Source organism: Pseudophryne corroboree, chromosome 8 (genome assembly GCF_028390025.1).
Source record: "Pseudophryne corroboree isolate aPseCor3 chromosome 8, aPseCor3.hap2, whole genome shotgun sequence".
Lineage (NCBI taxonomy): Eukaryota > Metazoa > Chordata > Amphibia > Anura > Myobatrachidae > Pseudophryne > Pseudophryne corroboree.
The window spans coordinates 52,071,753-52,094,796 of record NC_086451.1 but is presented as its reverse complement, the minus strand read 5'-3'; the positions used below and the strand labels follow the sequence as shown (position 1 = coordinate 52,094,796).

The 23,044-nt window shown below is 46.2% G+C and overlaps 1 protein-coding gene across 5 annotated transcripts in view; it reads right to left on the bottom strand.

Moving 5' to 3' along the window:
• WNK3 (WNK lysine deficient protein kinase 3) overlaps positions 1 to 23,044 on the bottom strand; it is a 258,491-nt gene that overhangs the window by 75,256 nt on the left and 160,191 nt on the right. For all 5 annotated transcript variants that reach the window (XM_063936367.1, XM_063936369.1, XM_063936368.1 and 2 more), the window contains 2 exons: positions 9,448 to 13,266; positions 1,360 to 1,409 (listed from right to left, as the gene is read on the bottom strand). In XM_063936367.1, coding sequence (XP_063792437.1) covers positions 1,360 to 1,409; positions 9,448 to 13,266 — 3,869 coding nt within the window. The remainder of the gene's footprint in view (positions 1 to 1,359; positions 1,410 to 9,447; positions 13,267 to 23,044) is intronic.

Genomic DNA, 23,044 nt, shown 5'->3' with positions numbered 1-23,044 from the left:
GCTCCGTCCGCTCTGAGCAGGGAGGGGGGTCCGCATACACCAGCGCTGCACAATAATAAAATACAATTATTATAAATACCATATATGCAATAACAGCCCAACGCTGCCCAGGCAGGTTGTGGCTGTCTTACCAGTACAGTGCCTCCTAGGAAATCCATCCTGCATCAAGTAAGCCCCAGTGACTAAGAGTATGGTGGCTTCTTAGAGGCTCTGGGGAGTGGGAGACACATAACTAACTAACCCCACTCCTAGTATACGTGTCTCCTGTAAACAGGGACTAAGCACACATAAGTAAAATCAAAATAAACAACAGAAACCTAACTAAAATCTACACTGAAGGAATCTGTGCCTGTACTCCTCAGGCACAAAACTAAAACTGAGGTAATCTGCTGAGCAGGAAGGAGATGGGAGGGGTTAGAGGGGGGAGGAGTTAGTTTTTTATAGGTTCTGTGCCAAACTCCCAATCCCACACACTCTAACCCATTAGTAAGTGCGCAGCGTCCCCCAGATGGATGAAAGAGAAAATTAGCTTTTTGGCAACAATTCAAATTGCTATGTGTAGTGCAAACCAAACACAGCCCATTTTCAATCAGCAAACACCAACCCAACAGCATACAATGGGGGTTGCAGCATCAGAAGTTGGGGATGCTTTTCCTCAGTGGGAACAAGGCATAAGGACAAATGACTGGTGCACAACAGGCATATACTTGTAAGACCATAGAACATTCACCGTTTAGTTTGTCATCCACTCCAGTGTTGCTTTGGCATTGTGCTTGAGATCATTGTCCTGCTGAAAGGTGAACTTTCTCCCAAGCTTTAGTTTTCTAGCAATGATCCCAAGCACAATGCCAAAGCAACACTGGAGTGGATGACAAACTAAACGGTGAATGTTCTACTACAGCTTCAGTCTAGATTTCAACCCAATTGAGAATCTGTGGCCTTATTGAAAAAAACTGCAGTCCACAAGCATTTTCCAACCAACCTGAAGCAAATCTGCAAGGGAGAAAAAAAGGGGGAACTCACTCCCAGTGTGCAACCATGACAGAGACTCCCCAACAGGACTTACAACTGTTACTGTAACAAAAAGTGGTTCTACCAAGTACTAGTCTGCGTGAGGTTGAATACTTATGCACACAATACTTTAAAAGTATAAAAAACAAAAATTACAGAAAAATTCTGAAATTTTAAGTCTACTGGCTTACAATAAAAAAAAAAAAAAAAAAAACTAACTGGATCATTCTGTAAATGTTATTTGTAATGCATACAAATTGGTTGACTTTTTAGGGGATTGAATATTTTTGCAAGCCACTGTGCATAGACAACGTATAGGGGAGAGGAGATGCTTAACTACATGCTTACCTGTGAACAGAGTCCAATTTCTGAGCACCAGACTGTTCTGCCGCATATGCCTAAGAAACAAATCATACAAGCAAATAAGAAGTCTCATCTTTTAGAGAGGAGAAATAAGATAGCCAATGTTTACTCCCGCATACCTCTCCATGCTATCATAGCGCCTTCACCAGTTTTTGCTCTCACAAAGGTATTTCTACCATGCAATTGTTATGACTGGACTTTCACAGGTCTGTTTTCAGCTGTAGCAGGCAGAACCCATGCATGACTATACTGTACTAATCAGACTCACAGGAGGGAATTCAAATGTTATCGCCCCCGATCTCCAGTCTAAAGTGACGGGAGATCGCAAGGGGGCGATATACAATTGATGTCCCCTATTGCGCGGATCGCGCCCATTGGTGTAAAGTGGCTAAACCAGACTAAATTAATGGCCGCGATCGGGAAAAGTGACATTTGGGCGCCCAAACGGATTACTTTTCTCAAATTTCAGCTCGCCACCCCCGGCGGGAGCGAGCTGAAATGTAGACGCTGCCAGCTGATCGCGCTCAAACAGAGCTACATTTGAATAGCTCCGTTTGAAGCAATCTAGTGGCCGCCGGCAGGGATAAGATTTTAATTCCGCCCTTATTCCGCAGAACTTTGCAGAGAATATTTGGTCATTCACATTAGTCCCTGCCCCAGCAGAGCTTACAAACTATATTTCTCTACCATATATAGGGACACTAAGGTTAATTTCTCTCATGAGAAATAGTAGTGTTGACCAGACCTAACTAGGAGGGAAATGTAGGAGCAAGCTGATCTTTTCAGATCTGAGCAATACAGACCTGGTTAAAACATAAATATGAATATACAACTGCAAGTAAATATTAAAGGGAGTCAGCCAGGCCCAGTACAAAAAAAAGAGGATTTTGGTACTTACCAGATAAATCCTTTTCTTTGAATCCACAGGGGGCACTGTAGTACTCTTGTGATATGGACAAGTCGTTAACAGGGATAGGCACATTTAAATATATAAATTAGTAACCCTCCACACCTCCATACTCACAAGATGCCTGTGTTTTTTTTTACTGTGCCGCACAGGAGAGAAAGAGGATGAACAATGGAGAATTACACAGTATAACATTATAACATATCGCACAACTAGAAAGTTGACACAATAGATATCACCTAAACATTTCAACAAGCCGGTGAGAATGTGTTACCATAAGATTTACTGAACTTACCACAAGCCAGGTGAAACTGCGCTGGGTGGGCGTACAGAGCACCCTGTGGATTCAAAGAAAAGGATTTACCAGGTAAGTACCAAAATCCTATTTTCTTTTTCATCCACTAGGGATCACTGGAGTAATCTTGGGACGTACCAAAATTTCCCCCTTAGGCGGGAGAGCTGGTTGGCACCTGTAACACTACACGGCCAAAGCTAGATGCCGCAAACGTATCAAACTTGTAAAAGCGCACAAACGTGTGCACGGATGACCATGTAGCTGTACGGCAAAGTTGCGTCGTAGAAGCTCCACGACCTGCTGCCCATGAGGTTCCCACAGAACGCATGGAATGTGCGGAAACGTATGCAGGTGGTTGTAGACTAGCATGAAAGTAAGCTTAATGAATGGTCAGCTTAATCCATCTAGCCAAGGTCTGTTTGGAAGCTGACCAACCTATCTTGACTGCATCACAGAGAACAATGTATCCGTTTTACGTACAGTTGCTGTTTGGGCTACATAAACGCAAATTGAGTGTACCACATCCAACGTAGCTGGAGTTCATGAACCTTCTAAAAAACAGGAACTACGATTGGTTGATTGTGAAAAAGAGAGATACTACCTTCGGTAGAAAAGCGGGATTCGTCCAAAGTTCCGCTCTGCCATCATGAAACACCATATACGGTGGTTTGCATGACAAGGTAACTAATTCTGAAACACACCTTGCCGAAGCCAAGGCTAGGAGAAACACTGTTTCCCAAGTTAGAAACTTAACATCCACTTGTTGTAAGGGTTCAAAAATTGAAGACTGCAAAAAAAATTAAAACTGGATTCAAGTCCCATGGAGCCGTAGGTGGTATGAATGGAGGTTGAACTCTAAGGACACCTTGCAGGAAAGTGTGAACTATTGGCAAAAGAGCCACACGCCTTTGAAAGAAAATTGACAAGGCAGAGACCTGCACCTTCAGTGTAGCTAAACGTAGTCCTCCATCTAATCCAGTGTATAAAAATAGCAAAAAATGGGATATAACTTGAAAGATGATGTTGGAAACTACCGAGCTTCGCACCAACCTATATAAGCTCGCCAAATCCTGTGATAATGAGCACCTGTACCTGGCTTCCTAGCACGTAACATGGTTGGTATAACCGACTCTGGAATGCCCTCTCGTCTAGAGAGCGGTTTCAACAGCCACCACGTTAAACGCAGCTGCGCTAAATTGGGGTAAAGGAACGGACCCTGCTGTAATAGGTCTGGAGGAAGCAGAAGCCATGGATTGTCTGCGAGTAGACCGCGGAGATCCGAGAACCACGCTCTCCGAGGCCAATGAAGCGCCACTAGTATGACTGTCGTTGATTCTCTTTTGATCCGCTTTAGCAACCGAGGAAGCAGTGGCATATGGGGGAAATAGATACACAAGGCTGTACGGCTATGCGATTTTGAGATCATCCACTGCCTTTGAATCTTTTGTTCTGGACACATACTAGGGTGTTTGATGGTTTTGGCAAGATGCCAATAGATCCACCTGTGGGTAACACCATCACTGGACCACCATCTGGAACACTTCTGGATTTAAAGCCCACTCTCCCGGATGAATATTCTGACAGTTGAGATAATCTGCTTCCCAGTTGTCCACTCCTAGAATGAACACTGCCGATAATATCAATTGGTGATAATCTGCCTAATTGAGGATTCGAGCAACCTCTCGCATGGCCATGCAACTTCGAGTCCCTCCTGGTTTGTTGATGTATGCAACTGCCGTTGCTTTGTCTGACTGAACCTGAACACTCAGACTGGAGCATGTGAACTGCCTGTCACAGCACATTGTAAATTGCCCTGAGTTCCAGGACATTTATTGATAGTATCTTTCTCGATCTGACCATAGACCCTGAAGCTGACAATGTAGGACCACTGCTCGCCAACCTCTGAGACTTCCACCCATCATCAGAATGATCCAATTCCAGACTCTGAACCTTTTCCCCACGGTGAGATTGTGTATGTGGAGCCACTAGAGTAGTGATACTCTGGCCCCTGGAGACCGCACCATCTGATGAATTTGTAGATGAGAGCCTGTAGATGAGAGCGAGAAGATCCAGTTGAAAAGGACATGAGTGAAATCTTCCGAACTGGAGTGCTTCGAAAGGCACCACCATATTTCCTAACATTTGAATGCACAAATGCACCGAGACTGTCTGTGATTTGACCACTAACTGTACCAGATGACAAATACTTTGTGCTTTGTTCTGGCAGTTAAATTCGTTGATCCACTGTATCCAGAATCACTCCTAGAAATTGAGTTCTTTGACGCGAGACAAGGCTTGATTTTTTTAAGTTGACAATCCAACCGTGCTGAACTAGTACATTGTACGGCATTTTGAATGAGTATTTGTTGAGACGGCGCCTTGATGAGGTCGTTTAAGTACGGAACTATTATCACTCCCAGGAATCTGAGGATGAGCTATCATCACAGACCTCACCTTTGTGAATACCAGAGGTGCTGATGAGAGGTCAAAGGTAGTGCCTGAAAAGGATGATGGTTTTGTTGTACTGCAAACCTTAAGTACGCTTGATGCGGTGGCCAAATTGGAATGTGTAAGTACACATCCTTGAGATCCAGCAAAATCATGAATTCCTGTTGTTCTAAACCTGCAATCACTGACCGCAGGATTCCATCTTGAATCTGAAGTGACGTACTGATTGAGCCCCTCTAGGTTCAATATTGGTCTGACTGTGCAGTCCAGCTTTGGTACTACAAAAAGATTGGAATAATAACCTTGACCCTGTTGGTGAACTGGAACCTCAATCAAAAATGCTGAATGTACGAGAGACTGAATCGCGGTCTGCAGAACCGCCTTTTTGTCTCCTGACACCGGCAGGCCTGTCTTGAAAAACTCTATTTTGTAACCTTTGAACACTAAATTGCGGATCCACCCATCTGTGGATGTCTGAAACCACGCCAAGTGAAATGTTTGAAGGCGTGCTCCCACAACTCAAGATCAGAGATGGGCTGGAAGACTATCATGCCACTGGCTTGTCAGCGGACTTTGTGTCCTGACAATGGTTAGTGGTTTGTTGAAAAACTACGTCCTCTACCACGTCTACTCTGTACAATTGTTACACGAGCACGGCCTCAAAAGGACTGATGACTAAAAGATTTGAACGCTGGTCCAGCGTATTTCCTTTTAGGAACTGGTGCGGGCAATGGCATGAAAACAGACTTTCCTCCAGCAGCCTGAGAAATCCATTTGTCCAATTCAGGACCAAATAACATATCGCCAGTGTAAGGAAACGCTTCTATTCTTCATTCTGACTCTGCCTTAGCCTGCCAAAAACACAACCAAAGTGCCCGTCGTGCCGTAACTAGTGATGCTGAAATCCGAGAACTAACCTGGCCAACATCCATAAAATCCGTACCTAAATACTCAGCCGATTCACAAATGTGATCAGCAAGTAGTATAAGCTGGTCTAAGGAAACATCCTGCTGTAGGCCTAACTTGAGCTGTGTTGCCCATGCAACTACAGCCTTGTTAACCCAAACTCCAACTAAAGCAGGTCTAAGCAACAACCCTTCTGCTGTATACATGGAATTTAGCACAGCTTCTAGCTTACACTTTGACGGGTCTTTAAGCGTCGTTGCAGCTGGAAATGGAATGGTTACCTTCTTTGAAAGTTTTAACACCAAGGAATCCCCTGTTGGTGGACTTTTCCATTTAGTAGTCATAGACTCTGGGAACGGGTAATTAGACAAACCGCCTAGGCATAGAAACCGTTTATCTGGGTTTTTCCATGCTTCCGTTAACTGAATAAGGAAAACACACAGTTTTTTAGCAAATAAAAGCTCATCATTTGATAGAGGTTCCTCAGTCTCAGTAAAATTTAGAACCTGGCGTGTACTGCCCTGATGAGATCATCAATGGCGGGCTATCAGTAACCTCACTATCTAACTCCTGGCCCAATTCACCTTCCTCTTGTTCCTCCTGAGACATTGGGTCTGGCATTGAATCGTCAGAATGCAACACAGCTGAAACCGGTAAATTATGAGACAAACGATGACTACTCTTAGGAATTGAGCTATACCTGGACTTCTGTAAACCCTGTAAAGTCCTAGACATATCCCGAGACCACTCTGGCAACTCAGACGGTATTAACCTAGAATCAGACCTAGTCGCCTCACAATCGATTCGCGCAGCGGCCAACTCTGATTTTAACAAAGTCATCACATCTGCCATCATCGCCCAAGGAGGAACAAGGTAGAGGTTCGTATTTGGACCTGTATTTGCAAGACACACTGTGCAAGTTCCATCAGGTAACACAATCTCACAGCCATCACAGACAAGCTGCTTCTTTGATTTTGCATTAGATTTACTCATCATGCACACAGACAGGTATACAGTGAAACACAAGTTCCCACGACTCAGAGTTCAGACTTAATAGGCTGTAGAACTGGCAATCCATGTCCATCCCACCTTATGTGAGGGGAACGCTGGACTAGGGACCCCATTAGCTGTTCCCCACTATTTGCTGCTGCTGCAAATACTGATCATTTCTACTGAAGCCTAACCTCCTCTGTGTAAGAGGCAATGGCAACTGTGAGCCGGAGCACAGGGGGCACCCAGCAGCGGCAGCGTGGCTGACGGCAGCCGGGTTAGAGGGGGAGCAAGCCAACCCGATGCAAAATAGCGCCTGACGGGCCGCGGCAGCAGTGGAAGCTGTCTGCGGCCGTGATCAGATAACGGCGGCATCGACTGTAAGGTAGAGCACAGAAGGCGTCCAGCGGCAGCAGCGTGCTTGACCACGGCTGGACGATCTGGGACACAGTAGGCGCCCAACGGCAACAGCATGGCTGACCGCGTCGGGCTAAGGGGTGAGGCAGGCGATTCGGGACCCTGCGCTGCAGTACACAAACTCCCCACACATGGCAGGCATCAGCATGAGCTGACTGCCCCGCTCCCCAAGCACTTCAACATGTCACAATGTAAAACAGAGCGGCGGCAGTGTGAGCTGCCTGCCCACTCCTTACCTGTGTTAAGTGGAGGCTCTGACGAGGCTTCCTGATCAAGCACTGTCCAGGTACTGTAGCCTTAGGCTGAAATCAGCAAACCCTGATTTAGGTCTATGGCGGGGCTCCTCTCCTGAGCGCCGACAAGCCAATGCTGCACTCGGCAGCACTCCCAAACCCGGACCCACGCGTCTTAGCAAGCTGGGAAGGAATCGGGAATTGACAAAAGAAAAATCTCTTTAAAATGAAAAGTTAAGTCTGGAGATTCCAAACGTGTGCCATCCCGATGAGGCACAAAAAAAAACCACTGAGGCATCTTGGGAGTATGGAAGTGGTGGAGGGTTACTAATTTAAATATTTAAATGTGCCCAGTCCATTAAAGGCAATGCTGGCTTGTCTATGTCCCCAAAGAAGGATAAATAACAATAATAAAATAAAAAGGAACTAAGGTATATAGACCGGACAGTGTTGCAACACATATAGGAACTTGGGGTGAAAAACCTTTCATCAATTCACTCAGCCAGTCATAGTGGGGCAGCTGCTGCCAGACATGAGACAACCTTTAAAATGTGTTTGTGGGAGTGCAATTGGGGAGGGGGGGGGGGGGGTTGCAGATTTAAAGCCACAAATTCAGCTGGAGTGTAAGCAATATGAATACCCAAATACTTAAACTGCACACACCGGTGCTAATGACAATCATGGGAGGCAGGTTTAGACACACTGGGAAGAAGGGGGAAAACTACATATTTCTCCCAATTAATACAAACACTAGAAAATAGCCAAACAAATTCACCATTACAAACAGAACAGGCAGGGAGCGTGCCATAAAAGACAAACATAATAATACATTGTCGTCCTGAGAACAGGAATCCAGAAATGCTAGGTGACGCTCTAATCGCACAAGCCAGCAGCTCTATAGCAATGGTGAATAAGAAACGGGATAATGGACAACTCTGTCTGGTACCACTACAGAGTGCAAATGAATCCCTAAGAAAACCATTGACAGAGGCCCTGGCTGCAGGACAAGAATAAAATAGCTGGACCCAACTTAAAAACCCCGGACCTCCACCACATCTAGAGAGCACCTCCCATAAAAAGCGCCATTCTACAGAGTCAAACGCCTTGACTGCTTTTAAGGACACATCCAAGGCATCATACAGTCCTTCACCAGTAATCTGCAAATAGGTACAGAGGCACTGAAAGTTTATAGCGATTGAGCGCCAAGTCACAAAGCCAGATGGATCAGGATGAATGATTTCAAGATTCACTTTATTGAACTGGATAAGGGTTACATGATTCAGGGAAGCCCATATATCCTCGCCAGGTTTGGAGATTACAACAATCAGCGCTTCTGTCATGGATGAGGGAAGGGAATACACTTCACGAAGGGCTGTAAAAAATTCTAATCATTTGGGAACAAAAAAAACCCCAAGATGAGTCGTTTTTAATTCTATTGGAAGTCTATCAAATACTGGCGATTTACAGACGGGAAAAACTTAATAGCATCATTAACTTCCTGAGTGGGTGAGACAGGGGAGTTCTAGGTAGAAAAGTCTAGAATCCAACAGTGTGGGTAGCCCATATGATCAAAATAGGAAGGGAGAACCACTGCAGAGCAAACTGCTGATACATTTAGAAAAAGAAACTGCTTAATTTATATGTGGTTTCCTTTGCCATATCTAGATCTACATTGATTGGGTATTAAGGAAAATAGAATGGTTGGAGGAATCCCAGGACAAATCTGTAAAACTCCTTGCCCCAGGCAGAGGCAGAGTAAGCCCACACATCTACATTAGACGTTATACTGCTACAAAACCTAAAATAATTAAAATGAACAATTTCTGTGTTATCATGACATTCATCTCACAGTATCTGAGCTAAAAACGGGGCCTTACCTGCTGAAACTCTGCGTCCGACTGATACAATTGGCTTTGGGCCACTGCACCTACAGCAGGAAGTTGGTAAGCATCCTGGTGAACGGTCGTCTCTGTTAAGCCGGTTACAGTTGAGCAGGCCGATTGTGAAATGGGATTAAGATAGCCAGCCGGTTGTGAAGATTGATGGCTATCAGGATGGAGAGGAAGTTGCTGCTGTAAAATAGGTGCTGGAGCTAGCTGCTGTAAAGCAGGCTGGGCTTGACCTTGATAAAACATCTGAGGCAAGGCATCTTTGTTGTGAGATACAGAAGGAATTCCTTGCACAAGGTCCAAACTATCAGAAATCTGTTGCTCATGTGTTTGCACAGGTGGACGCTGGTCATGTTTAACTTGAAGCAATGACTCCTGAGAAGCTAGGGGAGCACTAACATGCATAATACTTTGGTGGCCATTTGATTGATTTTGGACAGGCAAGGGTTGACCGCTCAGACCTAGCTCAGGGACACTAGACAGTGTTTGTGCATTAAAAGGTGGAGCAGAGAACTGCTGACTCAGCCCTCCGGACTGCGCAAAAGCCTGATTTGTGGGCTGTGACCCCGCAGAGGACAATGAGATCTGATGGATATCCATCTGCTTTTGATCTGCATCCGACTTTAACGGGGCTTGCTTATCCAGAGATTGAATAGATTGTTGCACATATACATGGTTTTCAGTGTGCAGTTCTGGTCTGTGGTCTTGTGGTGGAGTCAAAGTTTTCTGTAAATAAAGATTCGCTGGCTGTTCACTGCAATCTGGCTTCTCTACAGTCGGTATCGCATGCATCATGTTAGCCAACTGTTCTGATGAAGGTAATGTATTCTGAACATATACAGGTCTGTCTGAAGGCGGCAAATTTAAATGAACAGAAGTAGCAGGTACTCCGTGGCTGTACAACACGGTATTCTCTGAAGGAGGCGTGTGCTGCATTGGTGCGTATAAAGGTTGATGAGTGGGGGGCATAGTTTGGTTCATGTAAATAGATTGGTTAGACTGGGAAACTGCATTATGGGTATATAACTGTTGATCAGCAGAAGTAGCAGTCTGTTGTTGGTATGACTGGTCGACCGCAGCGACTGCTTGAGGCGCATAAACTGGCTGAGCAGCTGGAGAAAGTGGCCTATTCATATGCCCACGCTGCTCAGCCACAGGCACGGCAGGCTGTGTAAATGTGAGCTGGTCAGCAGTGGTTATTAGGTATTTATTATTTACATGCTGTATAGCAGACTGTGGATATCCTTGGTGGTCAACTGGAGGAGTTACTTGTTGACTGCACACTTGTTGAGATGTCTGGACATAAACTAGATTGTCAGATGGTGGAACGGTTTGTTGATAATATTTCTGTTCACTTGATGAAACTGCCTCATGGTGATATAAAAGTTGATCACTGGGAGCTTGCTGTGAATTCACAGGTCTGTCCATATAACCTACAGTCTTCTCCGATGGTGTCCCCTCATGCTGGGCAAACACTGCTTGCGCCAATTGTTGCACCGCATGCTGTGCATATACAGTCTGCTCTAATGGTGGACCCCCATGCTGGGCATACACAACCTGCTCAGACGATGGACCCCCAGCTTGGGTATAAATAGGCTGCTCTAACAGTGACCCGCCCTGCTGAGCACAAACAGGCTGCTCTGCTGGTGCACCCCCATGCTGGGCATACATGGTATGTCCTGATGGAGGCCCACCTTGTTGAGCATACATGGTCTGCTCCAAATGTTGCCATCCATGCTGGGCATAAACGGTCTGCTCCAACGGTGCAACCCCAGGGTGGACATACACAGGCTGTTCAGGTTGTGGACCCCCATGCTGGGAGTACAAAGGCTGCTGCTCAAGTTGTGAAGGAACACATTGCTGGGCATAAACTGCCTGTAATACCGACTGCTGCTCCGGTAATGTAACACCACCCGACTGCTGCTCATGTAGTGCCACAGCTTGCTGTGAACACAAGGGCTGCTGTTGGGATAGCGGTACGACTTGCGGTGCATATACTGGTTGCTGTTCAGGTAACGGCGCTGTTTGTGGAGCATACACTGGTTTCTCAGTTGGTGGAATCATTTGCTGCACATACAGTGGCTGGCAAGCTGGTGGAATAACTTGCTGGACATATTTAGCTTGATCAGATGGTACAGCTTGCTTTGCTTGCAGTAGCAGTTCAGCTGGTGACAGAGTTTGATGGACATACTCTGGCTTTTCAGATGATGGTACAGTTTGCTGGACATACATGTTCTGATCAGTTGAAGCAGTCTGCTGTACATATACTGGCTCCCCGGTTGAAGCAGTCTGCTGTACATATACGGGCTCCCCGGTTGAAGCAGTCTGCTGTACATATACGGGCTCCCCGGTTGAAGCAGTCTGCTGTACATACACTGGTTTCTCAGTTGATGCAGTCTGCTGTACATACACGGGCTCCCCGGTTGATGCAGTCTGCTGTACATACACTGGCTTCTCAGTTGATTCAGTCTGCTGTACATACACAGGCTCCCTGGTTGATGCAGTCTGCTGTACATACACTGGCTTCTCAGTTGATGCAGTCTGCTGTACATACACGAGCTGATCAGTTGATGTAGCTTGCTGTGAATATACAGGCTTATCAGCTAATAAAGAGTGATGTGGCTGTTCAACTGAGTAATTAGTTTGCCGAGGGTAATATATATGATCAGGAGCTACTCTATCGTGTTGGGTGTGTGTGAACTGTTCAGACACAGGCAAAGTTTGGTGTACATAGCACAAGTGGTCTGAAGTTTGCAATATTTGCTGATTGTACATTAGTTGCTCTGGTAAGAGAGCAGTTTGTCGCACAAACATGGTCTGGTCAGAGGGAGCAACAGTTTTCTGAGGGCACACAGTCTGGTCAGGGGTTGCAACAGATTGCTGTCCATACGCTTCCATGGAAGGAATCTGGATGTAAAGAGGTTGTTCTGCAGGATTCTGTCGAACATTTCCCTGGGAAAGCAACTGTTCTGAAGATGTTGTAGCATGTTGAGGGAATGCTGGTTGCTCCAGTACAGGAGGCTTAACCATCTGCAAGGTGTACGTAGCCTGTTCTAGATCACAGGACGTCTGCTGAACAGGAATTTGTGACAACAGATGCTGGCTGTAAGGAGAATGCTCATGCACAGATGATGGCAACGTCTGCTGTGCTTGCCCAGAAGCCACAGGGACAGCTGATGTTTGTGTATTAAATGGCAAATGTTCTGCCTCGTACTGTTGCGACATACATGGTAGGACTGCTTCCTGTGCTACAGCAGTGGGGTATACTACTTTAGGTGGCTGTTCAACCATGGCTGGTTGCAAAACAACTTGCTGCTGTGCTAGAGGAGTTTGGTAAGGGGACTGAGGAATTGAACTCTGAGGCTGCTCCGGGTGCGAATGAACGTGGAAGTTTTGTCCTTGCTGTAAATTTGCTGAATACATTAAGGGATCTTTGAGCGGCATAGCTGGTTGCTGTACAGCAGGCAGCTGATATTGTTGCTGACAATTAGCCTGGACTCCCATCACATTCTGGGACTGATGCATCACGTTTTGTACGCCATACTGATGTAATATGGATGGGTGGCATGCAGGAAGCAGGGCTGGAACATGATTATTATCACCAGGTGTAGCAGAAAGATCTTGCAGCCCACAAGCGTCAAGCTGAATGCCCGCTCTGGTTTGCGGATTTGCCATTTGTCCAGGCAATATTTGTGGGGACAGTGCAGAAGGAGTTGGCTGCAAAACTGGCATCCCTGAAGTATCTAAGGTGTTTGAGTGAGGGACTGTTTTTCCTTCTGCGGATAATACCAACTGTCCATCTAAAGACTAAGAAGACAAAAAACAAAACAAAAAAGAGAAATTAAAAAACAATTTAGGAGCCAAGAAACATAGAATTTGATGGCAGATAAGAACCACTCGGCCCATCTAGTTTGCCCATTTTTTAACCATATTGTTACTTCAAGCCCTATTTGAGCCTTATTTCCTTGTAAGGATATCCTTAAGACTATCCCATGCATGTTTAAATTGCTCTACTTTCTTAGCATCTACCACCTCCGCTGAGAGGCAATTCCACTTGTACGCTACCCTTTAAGTAAAGTAATTTTTTCTTAAATTTCCCCTGAACTTCCCTCCCTCCAGTCTCAGTGCATGCCCTCGTATTCTAATACAGGTTGAGTATCCCATATCCAAATATTCCGAAATACAGAATATTCCGAAATACAGAATTTTTTGAGCGAGAGTGAGATAGTGAAAACTTTGTTTTCTGATGCTCAATGTACACAAACTTTGTTTAATACACACGGTTATTAAAAATATTGTATTACATGACCTTCAGGCTGTGTGTATAAGGTGTATATGAAACATAAATGCATTATGTGCTTAGACTTGGGTCCCATCACCATGATATCTCATTATGGTATGCAATTATTCCAAAATACAGAAAAATCCCATATCCAAAATACTTCTGGTCCAAAGCATTTTGAATAAGGGATACTCAACCTGTACTTCTCTTCATTTGAAGAATGTTTCCCTCCTGGACCTTGTTAAAATCCTTGATATATTTGAAAGTTTCTATCATGTCCCCCCTTTCCCTTCTCTTCTCCAAAATATACATATTAAGATATTTTAGTCTTTCCAGGTAAATTTTGTGGCATGCACCATTTTAGTTGCCCTTTCTTTGTAGTTTCAAATGTTTTTATATCCTACTGGATATATGGCTTCCAGAATTGAACACAGTACTGGGGCAGATGTATTAAGCCTGGAGAAGGAATAAAGAAGTGATAGAGCAGTGATAAGTGCAAGGTGATAACGCACCAGCCAATTATTACGGATTTGAAAAATTACAGTTAGGAGCAGACTGGCTGGTGTGTTATCACCTTGCACTTATCACTTCTTTATCCCGTCTCCAGGCTTAATACATCTGCCGCAGTATTCTAGAGGAGTCCGTACCAATGACCTATACAGTGGCATTATTACTTCTCTCTTTCTGCTGCGGATTCCTGTCCCTATGCAACCAACCATCTGACTAGCCTTCCTCATTGCTGTTACATTGCTTCCCTGCTTTTAAATCCCTTTCCTCCTCAGTAGTTTCCAGTATAGTGCCATTAATATTATATTTAGCCATTGGATTTTTGAGATTTGCATTTTCTCTATCGTCCTAAGTGGATGCTGGGGTTCCTGAAAGGACCATGGGGAATAGCGGCTCCGCAGGAGACAGGGCACAAAAAAAGTAAAGCTTTACTAGGTCAGGTGGTGTGCACTGGCTCCTCCCCCTATGACCCTCCTCCAGACTCCAGTTAGATTTTGTGCCCGAACGAGAAGGGTGCAATCTAGGTGGCTCTCCTAAAGAGCTGCTTAGAGAAAGTTTAGTTTAGGTTTTTTTCTTTACAGTGAGTCCTGCTGGCAACAGGATCACTGCAACGTGGGACTTAGGGGGAAAGTAGTAAACTCACCTGCATGCAGAGTGGATTTGCTGCTTGGCTACTGGACACCATTAGCTCCAGAGGGATCGAACACAGGCCCAGCCGTGGAGTCCGGTCCCGGAGCCGCGCCGCCGACCCCCTTGCAGATGCTGAAGCGTGAAGAGGTCCGGAAACCGGCGGCTGAAGACTCCTCAGTCTTCATAAGGTAGCGCACAGCACTGCAGCTGTGCGCCATTTTCCTCTCAGCACACTTCACTGGGCAGTCACTGAGGGTGCAGAGCGCTGGGGGGGGGCGCTCTGAGAGGCAAATATAAACCTTATACAAGGCTAAAAATACCTCACATATAGCCCATAGGGGCTATATGGAGATATTTAACCCCTGCCTGACTGGAAAAATAGCGGGAGAAGAACCCGCCGAAAAAGGGGCGGGGCCTATCTCCTCAGCACACGGCGCCATTTTCTGTCACAGCTCCGCTGGTCAGAACGGCTCCCAGGTCTCTCCCCTGCACTGCACTACAGAAACAGGGTAAAACAGAGAGGGGGGGCACATTAATGGCTATATATATATATATATTAAAGCAGCTATAAGGGAGCACTTAATATAAGGATATCCCTTGTATATATAGCGCTTTGTGGTGTGTGCTGGCAGACTCTCCCTCTGTCTCCCCAAAAGGGCTAGTGGGTCCTGTCTTCATTAGAGCATTCCCTGTGAGTTTGCGGTGTGTGTCGGTACGTGGTGTCGACATGTATGAGGACGATATTGGTGTGGAGGCGGAGCAATTGCCAAATATGCAGATGTCACCCCCCAGGGGGTCGACACCAGAATGGATGCCTTTATTTGTGGAATTACGTGATGGTTTATCTTCCCTTAAACAGTCAGTTGAGGACATGAGGCGGCCGGACAATCAATTAATGCCTGTCCAGGCGCCTCAAACACCGTCAGGGGCTGTAAAACGCCCTTTGCCTCAGTCGGTCGACACAGACCCAGACACGGGCACTGATTCCAGTGACGACGGTAGAAATTCAAACGTATTTTCCAGTAGGGCCACACGTTATATGATTTTGGCAATGAAGGAGACGTTACATTTAGCTGATACTACAGATACCGTAAAACAGGGTATTATGTATGGTGTGAAAAAACTACAAACAGTTTTTCCTGAATCAGAAGAATTAAATGACGTGTGTGATGAAGCGTGGGTTGCTCCTGATAAAAAGTTGATAATTTCAAAAAAGTTATTGGCATTATACCCTTTCCCGCCAGAGGTTAGGGCGCGCTGGGAAACACCCCCTAAGGTGGACAAGGCGCTCACACGCTTATCCAAACAAGTGGCGTTACCCTCTCCTGAGACGGCCGCACTTAAGGATCCATCAGATAGAAAGATGGAAGTTATTCAAAAGAATATATACACACATGCAGGTGTTATACTACGACCAGCTATAGCAACTGCCTGGATGTGCAGTGCTGGAGTAGTTTGGTCAGAATCCCTGATTGAAAATATTGATACCCTAGATAGGGACAATGTTTTACTGTCGTTAGAACAAATAAAGGATGCATTTATCTATATGCGTGATGCACAGAGGGATATTTGCACACTGGCATCTCGGGTGAGTGCTATGTCCATTTCAGCCAGAAGAGCCTTATGGACACGACAGTGGACAGGCGATGCGGATTCAAAACGTCACATGGAGGTTTTGCCGTATAAAGGGGAGGAGTTATTTGGAGTTGGTCTATCAGACTTGGTGGCCACGGCTACTGCCGGGAAATCCACTTTTTTACCTCAAGTCACTCCCCAACAGAGAAAGGCACCGACCTTTCAACCGCAGCCTTTTCGCTCCTACAAAAATAAGAGAACAAAGGGCTTGTCGTACCTGCCACGAGGCAGAGGAAGAGGGAAGAGACACCAACAGGCAGCTCCTTCACAGGAACAGAAGCCCTCCCCGGCTCCTGCAAAAACCTCAGCATGACGCTGGGGCCTCTCAAGCGGACTCGGGGACAGTGGGGGGCCGTCTCAAAAATTACAGCGCGCAGTGGGCTCACTCGCAGGTAGACCCCTGGATCCTGCAGATAATATCTCAGGGGTACAGGTTGGAATTAGAGACGGATCCTCCTCATCGTTTCCTGAAGTCTGCCTTACCAACCGTCTCTTCCGAAAGGGAGAGGGTGTTGGAAGCCATTCACAAGCTGTACGCTCAGCAGGTGATAGTCAAAGTACCCCTATTACAACAAGGAAAGGGGTATTATTCCACTCTATTTGTGGTACCGAAGCCGGATGGCTCGGTAAGGCCTATTCTAAATCTGAAGTCCTTGAACCTCTACATAAAAAAGTTCAAGTTCAAGATGGAGTCACTCAGAGCAGTGATAGCGAACCTGGAAGAAGGGGACTTTATGGTATCCTTGGACATCAAGGATGCGTATCTACACGTTCCGATTTACCCCGCACACCAGGGGTACCTCAGGTTCATTGTTCAAAACTGTCACTATCAGTTTCAGACGCTGCCGTTCGGATTGTCCACGGCGCCTCGGGTCTTTACCAAGGTAATGGCCGAGATGATGATTCTTCTTCGAAGAAAAGGCGTATTAGTTATCCCATACTTGGACGATCTCCTAATAAGGGCAAGGTCCAGAGAACAGCTGGAGACAGCTTTAGCACTATCTCAAGAGGTGCTAAGACAACACGGGTGGATTCTGAATATTCCAAAATCCCATTTAATCCCGACAACTCGTCTGCTGTTCCTAGGAATGATTCTGGACACGGTTCAGAAAAAGGTTTTCCTTCCAGAGGAAAAAGCCAAGGAGTTATCCGATCTGGTCAGGAACCTCCTAAAACCAGGAAAAGTGTCAGTACATCAATGCACAAGAGTCCTGGGAAAAATGGTGGCTTCTTACGAAGCAATTCCATTCGGCAGATTCCATGCAAGAATATTCCAAAGGGATCTGTTGGACAAATGGTCAGGGTCGCATCTGCAGATGCACCTGCGAATAACCCTGTCACCAAAGACAAGGGTGTCACTTCTGTGGTGGTTGCAGAAGGCTCACCTATTAGAAGGCCGCAGATTCGGCATTCAGGATTGGATCCTGGTGACCACGGACGCCAGCCTGAGAGGCTGGGGAGCAGTCACACAAGGAAGAAACTTCCAGGGAGTATGGACGAGTCTGGAAAAGTCTCTTCACATAAACATTCTGGAACTAAGAGCAATCTACAATGCTCTAAGCCAGGCGGAACTTCTCCTGCAAGGAAAGCCGGTGTTGATTCAGTCGGACAACATCACGGCGGTCGCCCATGTAAACAGGCAGGGCGGCACAAGAAGCAGGAGTGCAATGGCAGAAGCTGCCAAGATTCTTCGCTGGGCGGAGAATCACGTGATAGCACTGTCAGCAGTGTTCATCCCGGGCGTGGACAACTGGGAAGCAGACTTCCTCAGCAGACACGATCTTCATCCGGGAGAGTGGGGTCTACATCCAGAAGTCTTCAACATGTTAATAGACCGTTGGGAAAGACCAATTGTAGACATGATGGCGTCTCGCCTCAACAAGAAACTGGACAAATATTGCGCCAGGTCAAGAGATCCACAGGCAATAGCTGTGGACGCACTGGTAACTCCTTGGGTGTACCAGTCAGTGTATGTGTTTCCTCCTCTGCCGCTCATACCAAAGGTATTGAAGATCATACGGCAAAGAAGAGTAAGAACAATACTAGTGGTTCCGGATTGGCCGAGAAGGACTTGGTATCCGGAACTTCAAGAGATGCTCACGGACGAACCGTGGCCTCTACCTCTGAGAAGGGACCTGCTACAGCAGGGTCCCTGTCTTTTTTCAAGACTTACCGCGGCTGCGTTTGACGGCATGGCGGTTGAACGCCAGATCCTAAAAGGGAAAGGCATTCCAGAAGAAGTCATTCCTACCTTGATTAAGGCACGGAAGGAAGTCACCGTGAAACATTATCACCGCATTTGGCGAAAATATGTAGCGTGGTGCGAGGATCGGAGGGTTCCGACGGAGGAATTCCAACTGGGTCGTTTCCTACATTTCCTGCAATCAGGATTATCTATGGGTCTCAAATTGGGATCCATTAAGGTTCAAATTTCGGCCCTGTCAATATTCTTCCAAAAAGAATTGGCCTCTGTCCCTGAGGTCCAGACTTTTGTCAAGGGAGTACTGCATATACAGCCTCCTGTGGTGCCTCCGGTGGCACCGTGGGATCTAAATGTAGTTTTAGATTTCCTCAAATCCCATTGGTTTGAACCATTGAAAAAGGTGGATTTGAAATATCTCACATTGAAAGTGACTATGTTACTAGCCCTGGCCTCTGCCAGGAGAGTATCTGAATTGGCGGCTTTATCTTATAAAAGTCCTTATCTAATCTTCCATTCGGATAGGGCAGAACTGCGGACTCGTCCGCATTTTCTCCCTAAAGTGGTATCAGCATTTCATCTGAACCAACCTATTGTGGTGCCTGCGGCCACTAGCGACTTGGAGGACTCCAAGTTGTTGGACGTTGTCAGAGCCTTAAAAATATACATTGCAAGGACGGCTGGAGTCAGAAAATCTGACTCGCTGTTTATATTGTATGCACCCAACAAGTTGGGCGCACCTGCTTCTAAGCAGTCGATTGCTCGTTGGATTTGTAACACAATTCAACTTGCACATTCTGTGGCAGGCCTGCCACAGCCTAAAACTGTAAAAGCCCACTCCACAAGGAAGGTGGGCTCATCTTGGGCGGCTGCCCGAGGGGTCTCGGCATTACAACTCTGCCGAGCAGCTACGTGGTCGGGGGAGAACACGTTTGTAAAATTTTACAAATTTGATACCCTGGCAAAGGAGGACCTGGAGTTCTCTCATTCGGTGCTGCAGAGTCATCCGCACTCTCCCGCCCGTTTGGGAGCTTTGGTATAATCCCCATGGTCCTTTCAGGAACCCCAGCATCCACTTAGGACGATAGAGAAAATAAGAATTTACTTACCGATAATTCTATTTCTCGGAGTCCGTAGTGGATGCTGGGCGCCCATCCCAAGTGCGGATTATCTGCAATACTTGTACATAGTTATTGTTAACTAATTCGGGTTATTGTTAAGGAGCCATCTTTAAGAGGCCCTTTCTGTTGTCATACTGTTAACTGGGTTTAGATCACAAGTTGTACGGTGTGATTGGTGTGGCTGGTATGAGTCTTACCCGGGATTCAAAATGCCTCCCTTATTGTGTATGCTCGTCCGGGCACAGTACCTAACTGGAGTCTGGAGGAGGGTCATAGGGGGAGGAGCCAGTGCACACCACCTGACCTAGTAAAGCTTTACTTTTTTTGTGCCCTGTCTCCTGCGGAGCCGCTATTCCCCATGGTCCTTTCAGGAACCCCAGCATCCACTACGGACTCCGAGAAATAGAATTATCGGTAAGTAAATTCTTATTTTTTGGCATTAAACGGTAACTGCCACTATCCTGACCATTCCACTAGTCTATCTAAATCAGGGGTGGGGAACCTCCGGCCCTCCAGCTGTTGTTGAACTACATATACCAGCATGCCTTGCTACAGTTTTACTATTTGGTCATGCTAAAACTGTTGCAGGGCATGCTGGGATGTGTAGTTCAACAACAGCTGGAGGGCCGAAGGTTCCCCATGCCTGATCTAAATCATCAATCATTTGTTTTACCCCTCCTGGTGTGTCTACCCTGTTGCATACCTTTGTTTGATCTGCAAAACTGTATACTTTCCTTTTCATTGCCATTAGCAATGTCACAAATAAAGGTATTAAAAAAGACCTGGTCCAAGTACAGATCCCTGGGGTAGTCCACTGGTAACCTTTCCCTCCTGTGCATGCACTCCATTTACTACAACTCTGTTTTCTATTCTGCAACCAACATCTTATCCATTCAACCATTTTAGTATCCAAACCCATGCCTTCAAGTTTATTTAACAGTCTGCGATGTGGAACAGTGTCATAAGTCTTACTAAAGTCTACGTAAGCTATATCTACGACCCACCCCCTCGCCCCTCCTTTTATATATTACTTTAGTCACCAAGTCAAAAAAAAGTCAGCAAGATTTGTTTGACATGATCTCCCCCCAGTAAATCAATGTCGTTTGGGGTCCCGTAAATTGCTGGATTTCAGATAATCTACAAACAAGTGTTTCTATCAATTTCCATACTACTGATGTAAGGCTTACTGATTGGAAGTTGCTTGGCTCTTCCTTGCTTCCACTTTTGTGCAGTAGGACTACATTTCCTCTTTTCCTGTCATCTAGAATTACTCCTGTAGCTAGTGACTGGCTGAATAAATAAGAATTTACTTACCGATAATTCTATTTCTCGGAGTCCGTAGTGGATGCTGGGGTTCCTGAAAGGACCATGGGGAATAGCGGCTCCGCAGGAGACAGGGCACAAAAGTAAAGCTTTCCGATCAGGTGGTGTGCACTGGCTCCTCCCCCTATGACCCTCCTCCAAGCCAGTTAGGTACTGTGCCCGGACGAGCGTACACAATAAGGGAGGAATTTTGAATCCCGGGTAAGACTCATACCAGCCACACCAATCACACCGTACAACTTGTGATCTAAACCCAGTTAACAGTATGATAACAGCGGAGCCTCTGAAAAGATGGCTCACAATAATAATAACCCGATTTTTGTAACTATGTACAAGTATTGCAGATAATCCGCACTTGGGATGGGCGCCCAGCATCCACTACGGACTCCGAGAAATAGAATTATCGGTAAGTAAATTCTTATTTTCTCTATCGTCCTAGTGGATGCTGGGGTTCCTGAAAGGACCATGGGGATTATACCAAAGCTCCCAAACGGGCGGGAGAGTGCGGATGACTCTGCAGCACCGAATGAGAGAACTCCAGGTCCTCCTTAGCCAGGGTATCAAATTTGTAGAATTTAGCAAACGTGTTTGCCCCTGACCAAGTAGCTGCTCGGCAAAGTTGTAAAGCCGAGACCCCTCGGGCAGCCGCCCAAGATGAGCCCACCTTCCTTGTGGAATGGGCATTTACATATTTTGGCTGTGGCAGGCCTGCCACAGAATGTGCAAGCTGAATTGTATTACACATCCAACTAGCAATAGTCTGCTTAGAAGCAAGAGCACCCAGTTTGTTGGGTGCATACAGGATAACAGCAAGTCAGTTTTCCTGACTCCAGCCGTCCTGGAACATATTTTCAGGGCCCTGACAACATCTAGCAACTTGGAGTCCTCCAAGTCCCTAGTAGGTGCAAGGCACCACAATAAGCTGGTTCAGGTGAAACACTGACACCACCTTAGGGAGAGAACTGGGGACGAGTCCGCAGCTCTGCCCTGTCCGAATGGACAAACAGATATGGGTTTTTTTGAGAAAAAACCACCAATTTGACACTCGCCTGGTCCAGGCCAGGGCCAAGAGCATGGTCACTTTTCATGTGAGATGCTTCAAATCCACAGATTTGACTGGTTTTAAACCAATGTGATTTGAGGAATCCCAGAACTACGTTGAGATCCCACAGTGCCACTGGAGGCACAAAAGGGGGTTGTATATGCAATACTCCCTTGACAAACTTCTGGACTTCAGGAACTGAAGCCAATTCTTTCTGGAAGAAAATCGACAGGGCCGAAATTTGAACCTTAATGGACCCCAATTTGAGGCCCATAGACACTCCTGTTTGCAGGAAATGCAGGAAACGACCGAGTTGAAATTTCTTTGTGGGGCCTTCCTGGCCTCACACCACGCAACATATTTTCGCCACATGTGGTGATAATGTTGTGCGGTCACCTCCTTTCTGGCTTTGACCAGGGTAGGAATGACCTCTTCCGGAATGCCTTTTTCCCTTAGGATCCGGCTTTCCACCGCCATGCCGACAAACGCAGCTGCGGTAAGTCTTGGAACAGACATGGTACTTGCTGAAGCAAGTCCCTTCTTAGCGGCAGAGGCCATAAGACCTCTGTAAGCATCTCTTGAAGTTCCGGGTACCAAGTCCTTCTTGGCCAATCCGGAGCCATGAGTATAGTTCTTACTCCTCTACGTCTTATAATTCTCAGCACCTTAGGTATGAGAAGCAGAGGAGGGAACACATACACCGACTGGTACACCCACGGTGTTACCAGAACGTCCACAGCTATTGCCTGAGGGTCTCTTGACCTGGCGCAATACCTGTCCCATTTTTTGTTCAGACGGGACGCCATCATGTCCACCTTTGGTATTTCCCAACGGTTTACAATCAT